The sequence below is a fragment of the Pollicipes pollicipes genome, unplaced genomic scaffold (genome assembly GCF_011947565.3).
Source record: "Pollicipes pollicipes isolate AB1234 unplaced genomic scaffold, Ppol_2.1 Scaffold_3087;HRSCAF=3621_pilon_pilon_pilon, whole genome shotgun sequence".
Classification (NCBI taxonomy): Eukaryota; Metazoa; Arthropoda; class Thecostraca; order Pollicipedomorpha; family Pollicipedidae; genus Pollicipes; species Pollicipes pollicipes.
The window spans coordinates 44,733,723-44,745,974 of NW_023596225.1; the positions used below are offsets into that span (position 1 = coordinate 44,733,723).

The 12,252-nt window shown below is 56.3% G+C and overlaps 1 protein-coding gene across 1 annotated transcript; it reads right to left on the reverse strand.

The window, feature by feature from the left end:
* Positions 1 to 8,843: 8,843 nt before the first annotated feature.
* Positions 8,844 to 10,605, reverse strand: LOC119090235 (extensin-like). The gene is made up of 3 exons (XM_037213020.1): positions 10,550 to 10,605; positions 9,673 to 10,272; positions 8,844 to 9,023 (listed from the first exon to the last, which is right to left on the reverse strand). Exons 1-3 carry the CDS (start codon positions 10,553 to 10,555, stop codon positions 8,844 to 8,846), a joined length of 786 nt encoding a protein of 261 aa, XP_037068915.1. The 5' UTR covers positions 10,556 to 10,605.
* Between the last annotated feature and the right edge of the window lie 1,647 nt (positions 10,606 to 12,252).

The following is a 12,252-nucleotide window of genomic DNA, read 5'->3' on the forward strand; positions in this document are numbered from 1 at the left end:
ACATTTCTGTCTTGCCATTAATTGCTGTCTGTCGTCGATGATATAACTATTTCGATTACCCGTCAAAATACATAATGAAGAGCACTTTCTTGTACGGCTAAGCAAACTTAATATGCTAAACATATCAAAATTTGCTGAGGACAGTTCACATGCTGAGAAGCTGAAGCGAATTCTTCAGGATGTCTTGACCCCGCTGCTTGTGTTTCTCAACTTATCAAGCATTTCTATAAAACCATCCAGCCAGTCATTTTGACCAGTGTCCACATCCTTGCTTTTATCTTCTCTTCACAGTCTGAACACTTAACATGAAACTGAGCGGCTTGGATGCAGCTATATCTCGCGCAAGCACACCTCTTCTAGGGCATCACTTGGCCACCGCTCGCACCCGGGGGTTCAGCCGATGCCTTGCACCTCTTAAGGGCGTCACTCGACCGCCGCTGGCATTCCGATAATTCAGCTGACACCTTACACCTCTTTCGGGAGTCGCTTTTACCGTCGCTTGCGCCCGGGGGATTCAGCTGACGCCTTACACACCTTTTGGGCGTCACTTGGCCGCCGCTTGCACCCGAGTGACTCGGCTGACGCCTTCCGGCGTCACTTGGCCGCCGCTTGCACCCGAGGGACTCGGCTGACGCCTTTCTGGCGTCACTTGGCCGCCGCTTGCACCCGAGGGACTCAGCTGACGCCTTCCGGTCGCCGGCGGAAGTCCCCGCCGCGGCCGCTGCTGTCACTGCGCTGTCGAGCCGTCAATCAGTAGTCCTCGTCACGGTGAGAGCCCGGCATACCGTTCCGGCTGCGAGGCCCAGTGGGCTAACTAGACGAGTGATGACAGCCCACGCGCCGCCGGCGCCGGGCCTGGTCCTCCACGGCGGTGACCGCCGCCAGCGGGTGGGGAGCCTCGTGTTGGGGTGTGCACCCTGGGTGTGTCCTTGCACACGTGTGTGGGCTCACACGTATAAGGTGCTTTGATTGTTCACGCGGTCCTGAGCTCAGTTGTGTCTTCATGTACTTTTCGGGCTCTTAACGACCAGTGAAGAAGAATGTGGTCACTGTGATTTAAAGACTGAAGATATCTCAAATATATATATATATATATATATATATATATATATGTATATATATGTATATATGTATATCTGACATCGAACATAGAAGGTCAAAAATAATCTCGGAAGTATCATAAAAACTTCGGCACCGTGAAGCACACTCGAACAAAGTGTCACACCTCAATAGCTTTCATTTGTCATGTAGATGGGCCTAGACAGGGCGTTATTAGGTAGCATATGCCAGGGGGCACATAACACAATGAACAAAACAGTGATTCCTCGACCCAGAGTAGTACTTTCATGCAATCAGATCTAACCAGCCGTGGTGTGCCTAGGACCCATGAATGGATCTGGGGATTAGATCCCTCAGTTTTGGATTCCAGATCTTCCATGACCCAGGAACTGTTTGGACTTTTACCGAAGTATCTCCCAGCATCCGAAAGACGTGAACAACTTGTACGAGGTATGCTCTGGGACGCTCATATATTTTTCATAAGAAATCGAAAGATCTCCCGAGATCTAGAACCTGCGTTATAAGCTGTCAAAGAAGCCTTTAGGCTTCAAAAGTAATTACACTTCCTTCAACAATCTGTCAGGTCCTTTCATGCAACAAACCTTCTGACTTAAGGTAAAGCTAAGACAGGACGATGCATGTAGTTTCAAAAATTTTGTTGTTGACTCATCACAGGCCGCCAACATTGCTGTGAGCAACATTGATATGCGTATGCAGCTCTTCATCTGTGAACAAGAGTTTCGCACACATATAATTAGTTTGGTTTGCCTTTGCTTTTTATTTGCTTTCCACGGCTTCAGCCTATACCGTGGATCACAGACACAGAATCTGTGACCAGATCCCTGAGGTCCGAATGTGTATTCAGGGCCGGTTTGGCAATTTTGTGTAACAATCCTCTAAGATCTGGAGTTTGTTCAAAAAAATGCCTTAAGGATGGTCCACTTTCGGACCGAATGGGATCTTCCAGATCTTTTGGATCTTTTCTAGCCCTCATCTAGATTCACCAACCTAACAGCAGCGTCGTTGGTGTCAGGTCAATAACCCCTCATCGGTTGCTGTCTCGGCCATCTTACCGGCCCGTGTGACCCGCCTATGACACCACGACAGCTTTGCGCTGCGCGTACAGATACATCACACCGACATGGTTCTGACGTCACACAGCTCGGAGAAGCGGCGATGTGGCGCTCCGCCACGCGGTATCAGCTGCTCCGTGACGTCACGCCATCCCGTCTGGTCCGTGACTTCACGGTGCCTCAGCGCACTCCCAGCCTGACAGCCATCCCCGATCGATCCTCTCCGCCGCGCCGTAACGTGACGCGGCTCCGTCTGACCCGGGCCGACACGTCGTGACGTCACCCGGCCGGTGACGTCACCCGCCGCGCCCCCCGCCGACCCAGGCCGTGACCGGGGGCGGCCGTGCCGGGGCGGGCGCCGCGGGAGGCGGCCGGCCGCGTCTGACACAACACGGCCGCACGCGCCGCCGGAACACGCGCCCCACTGGCGCGCCGATGCGTTGTGCAAGCGGCCGGTGAAAGAGTGGGGGCAGCGCCGCCTGCGGAAGCCGACACAATGGCCTCCGGCGGTCGCAGCGCGCGCTCCGACACCCATGGCTTCCGGCGTCGGGTCGGCCGCGGCGCGCTGCCCCCGGCTCCGCCTCTCGCCGCCGGCTTCCGGGCGTGGCCGGCGGCGACGAGCGAGAGGCTAGCGCTTCTCAAGCGAGGTCGATCGCCGCCAGGGCCGGCCGGTCGGCGGTCAGTCAGGGACGATATTCGACGCGCCGTTGGGTAACGCCGGCCACTCGGCCGCGATCGGCCCGCCGCCGGCGCGCTCTCCCCACCGCGCCCTTCCCACGGGTGAGCACCGGCGGCGGCGGATGGCGGGCCGCGCTGGGCGTGTCTGGTGCCCGTCATGCATGAAGCGACCATGGCCGGCGGCCGGCGGCGGCCGGAGCCTGGAGCGTCCCGGCCCCCTCCTGCTGACGGCCCTGGAGCGTCGCGACCCCCTCCTGCTGATGTTCCTCGGACCGAGCGATTGGTCCTGGCCGCCGCCGAGGCGTGGTGGTCGGACCCCCGCCGTGGCCTGGCTCGCGTCGCCTTGGCCGGCGCCCCGGGCGGGCCGACCGACCTGAACCCGGCCCGGGCAACAGACGCCCCGCCGGCCGATCCCTCAACCGGTGACGGCAGCGGCCTTGCCGGCCTTGCGGACCCCTGGCCAGTCGGTCACGCGGCGACCGGGTCACGCGGCGGGTGGAGCCCAGCGCACGGACGCGTCGGACGACCGCCGCGGCAGTGCGGCAGGGGCCACCCAAACACCGAGCGGCCGCATGACAAACTGGTGGACCTTGGGCAGCTTGACCTATAGTGCGTGAGCCGCCGCTAAATGCAGCGTCCCACAAACACATTTCCGAGACGTACCGGCTGCTCGTGAGGTGATGATCCGTTTCCAAGACGTGCTAGTGTTTCGTGTGATGGTGATTCGTTTCTAAGAGCTGCTGGTGTCTCGAGTGATGGTGATCCGTTTCCAAGATGTGATAGCGTCTCGTGTGATGGTGATTCGTTTCCAATATGTGCCGGTTGCTCGTGTGTTGCTGATTCGTTTCCAAGAGGTGCCGGTGTCTCGTGTGGTGGTGATCCGTTTCCAAGAGGTGCTGGTGTCACGTGTGGTGATGATCCGTTTCCAAGAGGTGCTGGTGTCTCGTGTGTTGGTGATCCGTTTCCAAGAGGTGCTGGTGTCTCGTGTGGTGGTGATCCGTTTCCAAGAGGTGCCGGTGTCTCGTGTGGTGGTGATCCGTTTCCAAGAGGTGCCGGTTGCTCGTGGGGTGGTGATCCGTGTCCAAGAGGTGCTGGTGTCCCGTGTGGTGGTGATCCGTTTCCAAGAGGTGCCGGTTGCTCGTGGGGTGATGATCTGTTTCCAAGAGGTGCCGGTTGCTCGTGGGGTGGTGATTTGTTTCCGAGAGGTGCTGGTGTTCCGCGTGGTGGCTGGTGTCCCGTGGGATGGTGATCCGTGTCCAAGAGGTGCTGGTGTCCCGTGTGGTGGGTGGTGACTTGGGCGCTCGCTCCGCATACCGCCGTCCCCGGCCTTGCCCCAGTCATGGCCCGCGCGGCTGACGCACGCAAACAGCACGCCAATGTCGGCGAAACGGCGCGCGGGCCGCACGCTCTGTGGCTGCGTCACTGCCAGGGGGCCGGTTAGGCAAGCGCTTGGAGTGGCGATTGGCTAGGTTCAGCCAGTCTATCACTGATTGGGCGAGTAATAGAGCAGAACTTGCACCACTCGCTTCGATCGGCTTTCGGTGGCGGTGGCGCGGAGTTTCCTAATGCGAATGTGCTTCGTGTTCTTTATGCTCTGATCTAAATGTTGAATAAAAGGGAGCGTTACGCACGTTACTGCGCACTCAGGTAAGGAACGTTAGCGATTCCAGCGCCCATGTTACTGCACACGGGCGATAGCACAACTGGAACTCGAGCCTGGGCCCACACGCGAGAGTCGGTAGCGCTAACCACCCCGCTACGCCGTTCCAGTTTGTCTTGCTTGTGGCTGCTGCCGTGCGAGAATTCACGCTCAACATGAGTGTGAGGGACCGAAGTCGCGTAAAAGCCGCCTTGAGCACGTTGCAGTGATCTCGGTGTGCGGACAACCACATCTACTCGGTCGCCTTGCGCCTCGTGGGTGCCATCGTAAGAAACCAGCGAGTAGTGAATCAAGTACGTGGGGCCATCGTACATCACTGCTGACATTCCGATCCATCCTCGAAGGAATAGTGCATCCAAACTTGTAAATAGCAGGCTTACTTTCAGGGACAACTTCCCATGGCTACTTAATCGCCATTTCGAGGCGTGGACGTTCTTTACTGTAACGCGTTTTTAGGCGATGCATTTTCATCACTTATTGTTTACAGCGTCAACCGATCAAGTGGGTGCTTTGGCGGTGACTATGATTTCAATTCAAGACCGATACAACCAGTCTGGATGCAGGGCGCGGCTGGGCGGCTGGCGGAGTGCCCCTCCGACGCTTCTTCGGCGGCTAGTCTGTCCCGCTGCAGGGCACGGCTTGGTGACTGACGGAGTGCCCCTCCGACGCTCCCTCAGCGGCTAGCCCGTCCCTCTGCAGGGCGCGGCTGGACGGCTGACGGGTGCCCCTCCGACGCTCCCTCAGCGGCTAGCCCGTCCTTCTGCAGGGCACGGCTGGGTGACTGACGGAGTGCCCCTCCGACGCTCCCTCAGCGGGGGGTCTGCGCCTCTGCAGGACGCGGCTGGGCGGCTGGCGGAGTGCCCCTCCGACGCTCCCTCAGCGGCCAGCCTGCGGTCGGAGGTGGCCGGCGGTGCGGTCCCTGTCGAGCCCAGCACACACACCGCACATCGCCGCGCAGCCGCGCCCGTAATCGCCCTGCCGGCCGCCAGCCTCGGCCGTCGCCGCCTTTGATTTGTAGCTAGAATTGGGTCAGTGCTAGTGTAATGCGGCAATAAACCTTCGGCCAAGCAGCTTTCAACGATCGGTTTGGGCCAGTCAATGCCAGCACGACGCGTCCATTGCCACCTATCCATCTCCCCCTGGTTGCGTTGTGCAAGACAGTAAGTGGCTATTTACGTGCTGTGCTGTTGCGTGCTGGTGTGAATGTGTTGCACGGAGAAATGAATGGAGTGGGAGGTGATATGAATGACCAAACTAGGGGGTTTATGAGAAGCTGGAGTTTGACCTACGACATTCTGCAGCGTCATGCGGGCGTTTCTGCCAACAACGCGGCACCTACCTGTAGGTCATGGGAACGACAATACGCTGGCGAAATAAATGAACGCAATACAGGTTGTTGATGAAATGCTTGAATTGAAAGGGTATAGCATATTTGCACAACTAACCACTATCTACAATGAAGTCACATAAACCAATGCTTCTTAACGATCTTCTCCCATCAAATATCGTCTTATTTCCGGTTATGACAAGCGCAAAGCTGATTTCTGCTGACAGTCATCCAATGGTAATGCACACGCCTCCGGACCAGGTGTGCAAGCGTTCTAACTCGTGAAGTACCGAGTGACTCGCATGTGCTCGAGAGAATAATCTGGGGAGACATACAACAGGAGCACATGCAACAACATGCTATGGCATGTGGCTCCTTTTCCGACGGTTGGATGATTGTGTATGAGGACAGGCTCTTTTGACGTCAAAGCTAGCAACTCAGGTAGGTAAGTTGCCTGTGAGGAACGCGGCCCCGACGTTGATGTTAGTAAAGGCCCCTGGGGCATCCGAAGTTCTCGCAATTTGGTGAAGAGAGTGGTAGTTATCTTGGGTTTGTTCATTCCGGTCAACATTCATAGGGAGAGTGTTAAATTTGCAGATAGCTGAAGGCCCCCTCCCCCCCCCCCCCCCCCCACCACCGGCCCCTGGTCAATGCGCGTCTTCCCATTTCACAGCTATCGTAAGCAGGCATCATCAGACAAACAACAGAAAAAACTAACAATTCCTCAATGTGAGCATAAAACCCGGCACACAACGCTTTGCAGGCTTTGCCGTCGTTGACCCATGGCATACAAAACAACTTAACAAGCAAAAAAGAGGGCTCTTTATTGTTCACAGGGTGCAGTTGTTGAAGGCGTGGAAGCACTTAATGACCGGTAGTTTCGCTGCGGGGGTTTCACTTGTTGCCGATCACCTTGGGTTCATGCTGGAAACGCTGGGGGCTGGCGCTGGCGCTGAATCAAATATGCTTGATCTCAAATCCGATGTGATGGAAACAACAAAAGACGGTAAAGGGGCCGTCACATTTCCGCCCATGTTAACGGAACGTTTAAAATGCGATATGCGACGGTGTAGTTGGTTCTTTTTAAACTAGCACGTGATTACAATTTGTTTCAACCTGTTTGGACATGCTGTGTTTTAGTTTTTTAAAGGTTGATTTTTTACACCACATGCAATTTGTGCTTGTCTCTTTCCAAGTTTTTCAAGTTCTTTTGACCAGTCTAAAGCAGTCCACTGGTTTGATCAATATATTTCTAAAATAAGTAACTGCTCGTTTTCGTAGTCTGTTAAGTGTTTTTCGCTCTAAAGAAACATGCTCGAACAAATACTGGATTGAATAGAGCTCACTGAATGAAACTTTCCAATCAGGAAAAGAATAGCACATTGAAGACGAGAAAGCTCCTTCCCCGAGCCCAAGGGACGCTCTTCTCTGCCCCGAGCCCACGGGACGCTCCTCCCATCCCCGAGCCCACGGGACACTCCTCCCATCCCCGAGCCCACGGGACGCTCCTCCCTCCCTCGAGCCCACGGGACGCTCCTCCCTCCCTCGAGCCCACGGGACGCTCCTCCCATCCCCGAGCCCACGGGACGCTCCTCCCATCCCCGAGCTCACGGGATGCTCCCCGCTCCCCCGAGCCCACGGGACGCTCCTCCCATCCCCGAGCCCAAGGGACGCTCCTCCCTCCCTCGAGTCCACGGGACACTCCTCCCTCCCTCGAGCTCACGGGATGCTCCCCGCTCCCCCGAGTCCACGGGACACTCCTCCCATCCCCGAGCTCACGGGACACTCCTCCCTCCCTCGAGCTCACGGGATGCTCCCCGCTCCCCCGAGTCCACGGGACGCTCTTCCTTCGCCCGAGCACACGGGACGCCCTTCCCTCCCCCGGGCGCACAGGACGCCCCCCCCCCCCCTGAGACCAGCTTTGACAGAGGTTCCCATGCTTCCGGCTCCATGCATCGCCATAGGGCTACTGTTAAGCCTTCGTTAAAGTTGAAGGGTCATGTATCCCGGCCTACCCTCCAATTCATATACCTATGTTTGCACTTCCTTCTGAAAGTATCAAAAGATGCTTTTACACAACGAAATGTACGCGCCAAAGCTCTCTGTTCGTGGCCGTCCAAATATGCCAATATGCCACTATGCAATTATAGTGGGTTTCAGTTCAACCTTATCATATCCACGAGGCGACTGAAGCACGCTGTTAATGGTGTGATGTAATCACACTTTCTCAATCGCTCAAGGCTATCCCTGGGACGGGGGTGCGCGCTCGGAAATATGTAAAACAAACGTCCGCGCGAGCGGTTTACTTCATAGCTTTACATTCTGAGTTTTCTTGTGCCGGACATGCATTTAATGCACACAAGACAAATAAATTCAAGACCTAGGTTTGAGACAAAGTCTCCCGAACCCGCTATGCAGTGCAGCCCAAATGGAATGAGGCCCTCCCGTCGTTGTGCGGGTTTACCGCTGTGTGCAGCGGTCAGCGCGTCTGGTGTCGTGTCGGTGCCTCTGACTGGCACGCCGCCCGCGGGCACAGCGCTGCTAGGCCAACCGGCTGTAACGGCCGCCGGTTCTGCACGCGCTGTTTGGTACTCAGAGGTCTCCTCGACAGGTGGTCAGTCGAGCCGTGCCGCAGTGCCGACGATGCCGCTCCCTGCCTGTCACCGCCCGCACACAGCGATCCGCGGCGTCCTTCGCGACACCACCTGGCTATCACCATACGAGCCAAACACAGGCATGCAGCTTCTCACCGGACACCGACGCTTGCGCAACGCTCTCTTAAACTCGCATTTGGGATCACCTGTCGCGCGTGAGACAACGCTGCGAGTATTCCGTGCGCTTGTGGGCCATGATGTCGAGATGTATACACATAGGAGGTTGATGTGATGGTTAGAGGTCCTTCCGAGGCATTTGACTGATCTGGAGTCGGGGGCTTCAGTAGCGCGGCAGATCAGGGCGACGGTTAGAGGTGCCTCAGAAATATCTGACTGCTTTGGAGTCGGCGCCTTCAGAAGCGCAGCAGATCAGTGTGACGGTTGGAGGTGCCTCAGAAATATCTGACTGCTTTGGAGTCGGCGCCTTCAGAAGCGCAGCAGATCAGTGTGACGGTTGGAGGTGCCTCCATGATATATGACTGCTCTAGCACGAAATCTCGGAGCATGGCCAGAGTGTCGATCGCTGACACCTGCGTCTGTTGCGTGCTCCGCTCCATGTTGGTGTGGCCAAACTGGCGGTGCGCGGCGCAGAGCGCACGTTTTGTCCCGGTGAGGAGTTGCTGCAAGCCGTTCTTTTCTACCGCTGGCGAGAATCTGCGTGCCGTCCACGAATCGGATGATAGTGACGTCATCCGATTCGCAAAGATTCGTGTCGATAGCGAACAGCAAGAATGCTCCGATCTAGGTATGTCTCTCTGCAGACTCTTGCGGTCGTCTCGAGTTGGGTCGGGCTGAGCTATTCAGTTTGCCCAAGTTGAACGGTTCCTGCCACGTTGAACAAGCTCCCCGTCCCTTTGGCTTATGGACAGTTACTGTGCATCAGTCGTGCGCTTATTTTAGTTCTCCCAATACACGTCAGGTTATATTGCTTTCAAACGGTGGTTTTTCCGTCATGAAAGCTACAGCAGGCCGATTTCAAGCACGTAATGGTGGTGTTAAGAAAAGAGGATAACATGTATGACGAATTGAGCATGTATTGCAAGTAACAGGACATCAACACGACATGCACACATAAATATCACATTCCACTCTCACGCACGGACTTAAAGCGGTTTAGTTGTAGGCCGGAGCCGGAGCGGGCTTGTAGGGAGCCGGAGCGGGCTTGTAGGGAGCCGGAGCGGGCTTGTAGGGAGCCGGAGCGGGCTTGTAGGGAGCCGGAGCGGGCCTGTACGGAGCCGGAGCGGGCTTGTAAGGAGCCGGGGCGGGCTTGTAGGGAGCCGGAGCGGGCTTGTACGGAGCCGGCGCGGGCTTGTAGGAAGCCGGAGCGGGCTTGTACGAAGCCGGGGCGGGCTTGTACTCGGGGTACTGGGCCTCTCCCTCATAAGTGACCTCGGCGTTGTAGCCGCCGTAGTGGTCAGCGACATAGTTCACGGTCTGGACACGGCCGTCGGGCAGAGCCACCTTGTAGTAGCCGGACGTCTGCTTGCCGTCGCTGTTCTCGTTGGCAGCGAAGTTAGCACCCGAGTAGTGGTCGTTGACGGCGTAGTCGAAGGCGTACGGCTTGGCCTCCTCCTTGTACTGGGGCTCCGGGTGGTAGGGGGCCGGCTTGTAGGACGGAGCCGGGCGGTAGGGAGCAGGCGCAGGCTTGTAGGGCGCCGGAGCGGGCTTGTAGGGGGCCGGAGCAGGCTTGTAGGGGGCCGGGGCCGGCTTGTAGGGGGCAGGAGTGGGCCGGTAGGTGGGTGGGGCCGGCTTGTAGGTCGGCGGGCTGTCGGGGGCCGGGGCGGCCGCAGCCACAGCCAACACGGCGGCAACGATGAACACCTGCAACAATAAGCATCTTTAGAGCCAAGAAGCAATCCACGCTTCGCACACAACGGGAGACATGCACGCACCGACGACCATCGGTAACTGAATCAAGACAAGACAGCCAACCGCAAACATCATTGCTCGTGCCATGTGCTCGACCGGTGGACGCTTGGCTACACCTGCCACATAAACCACGCTCGCTAGTCCCCAACCTCCCGTCACACGCCAGCGTGATCTGAGGACAACTCCGCGAGGAGGCGCTCACCGCTGCCATCCCCGCCCCTCCGCTTACCTTCATGGTCGGGAGCGGGGCGCGCTATGGATCAGCTCCAGCACTGGTGCCCTCCACCGGCCGCCTCTCGCTTTTATACGGCCGGCCGGTGGGGTGTGGGCCGGCGCTGGGCGGCGGTCACACAGCCGGCCGCGGGCGGTCGACCCCGCGCCCCCCGTCCCTCGCGAGGGCCGCGCGCCGGCGAAAGGCGCCCGCGCGCCTCCTGCGCGCGCGGATCCGGCGTCTTGCGCGCGGCTGTCGGCGTTCGCCCCGTGGCTCGGTCTCCACGTGGTCAGCCTGTGCTGGCGCGGCGGCCCCTTTAGGCGATCCTCGTGTCGCGCTCGTATGGACGGTAGTTGGTTGGTGCGCCCTCTTTGGTGCTCTTGGTGCCCGCATGGTGTTGTGGAAATGTTAGTCGGCCAGATGGGTCGGAGCGCCTTGGGATTGGAGAGAACTGAAGCTGATGGTGTCTGGTGAAAGAAGTACAGAGAGCGCGCGGGGACTGAGTACTGCTTGATAGGCGTCCACTGTAGTTTTCGTCGTGTTTGGTGATCGTGTCTATCATTTGTGTATCCATATCATTGCCTATTTTGCCCGCCAGGGTACTATTTTGACTCAACATTACAGGTTATTTTGTCCAACGCCTCATGGTCATAAGAATCCCTTGCTGCGTTTTGGTTTGATTTTTTAGGTTAAACCCATCGTTTGGTTAAAAGCTTCATACATACGTCATCCCTGCGCAAAATACACAAAAATTCGATCCAATTTACTTAAGGCGTGCTCGCAAAAGGTGCCAAAAATAGTGAGTTTACATTGCAACAGGCATAGCTTTCGAGCTGTATTTGCAGGCTACATCCAAGAGCGTTGGCTGCTGGATCTACTTTGCCGCATATAATCTGTAACAATTTGGTGGTACCATCTCAGCATGTGACAACTATCGTTAGCTACACCATCTCACGATATCTCGCCCAGGGTAGGCCCGAAATGAGATGAATTGGAAGGCAGTCGAACTAACCAGCTACGTTATCGGGACAGATGAACCTGAGAAACCGACCGTTCTGGCTTGTCTATGGCATGACCTGCAGACGGTCATATAATTCAGGTAATTGCCTCATCGTACTAACTTTTTTGCGTCGCGTCGGGCTGTGTAATTGCTTTGTACAGTACTCATTAGCCGTCTTATGATCCTGTATTACTGTATCACATCCATGTCAGCGGTCCATGACACATATCTGGCGTGCTCACATGTCAATGAAGCGTTCGCGCCGAATGCGTTTTTAATCTGCGTTAACGGCCCGCACGCGCTACGTCGATAAGTTCGATCTTTTCATTCTAAGAACGTTTGAGCCATTCCCGGATGGTTTGAAGCCCCAGAAGGTTAGCATTGCAGCAGTTGTGGGCTTTGAGAGCCTTCGGTGTTGTCGGCTGAGCATGGCCATATATGTTTGGTTGCACGCGAATTCGATGTGTAACATGAAATGTTTGGTATAAATTAGACTTATTCTTGTCTCTTTCCTCCTCACGTTAAAATAAATAGGATAAACCAGGAATTTACGAAGCTTAGCAACTGCTCTGGTTTTTGAAGTATTGACAGTTTTTCAGCAAACTGAAAGCCAAAATTTCCGAACTTGAACCCATAATCATGAGCGGAAACGAAAACTGCCCGTTTGAGCAGTGTTGGAAAAACAAGGCAACATCCCTCCAGCCTTCTTCAAAAGAAATGT

What these genes read in the sequence shown, in the direction of transcription:
- LOC119090235 (XM_037213020.1), bottom strand. An exon ending in CTCCGGCTCCGTACAGGCCC is followed by an intron (nt 9,024 to 9,672) that starts GCTCCGGCTCCC and finishes GCGCACCGCCAG; the next exon opens with TTTGGCCACACCAACATGGA.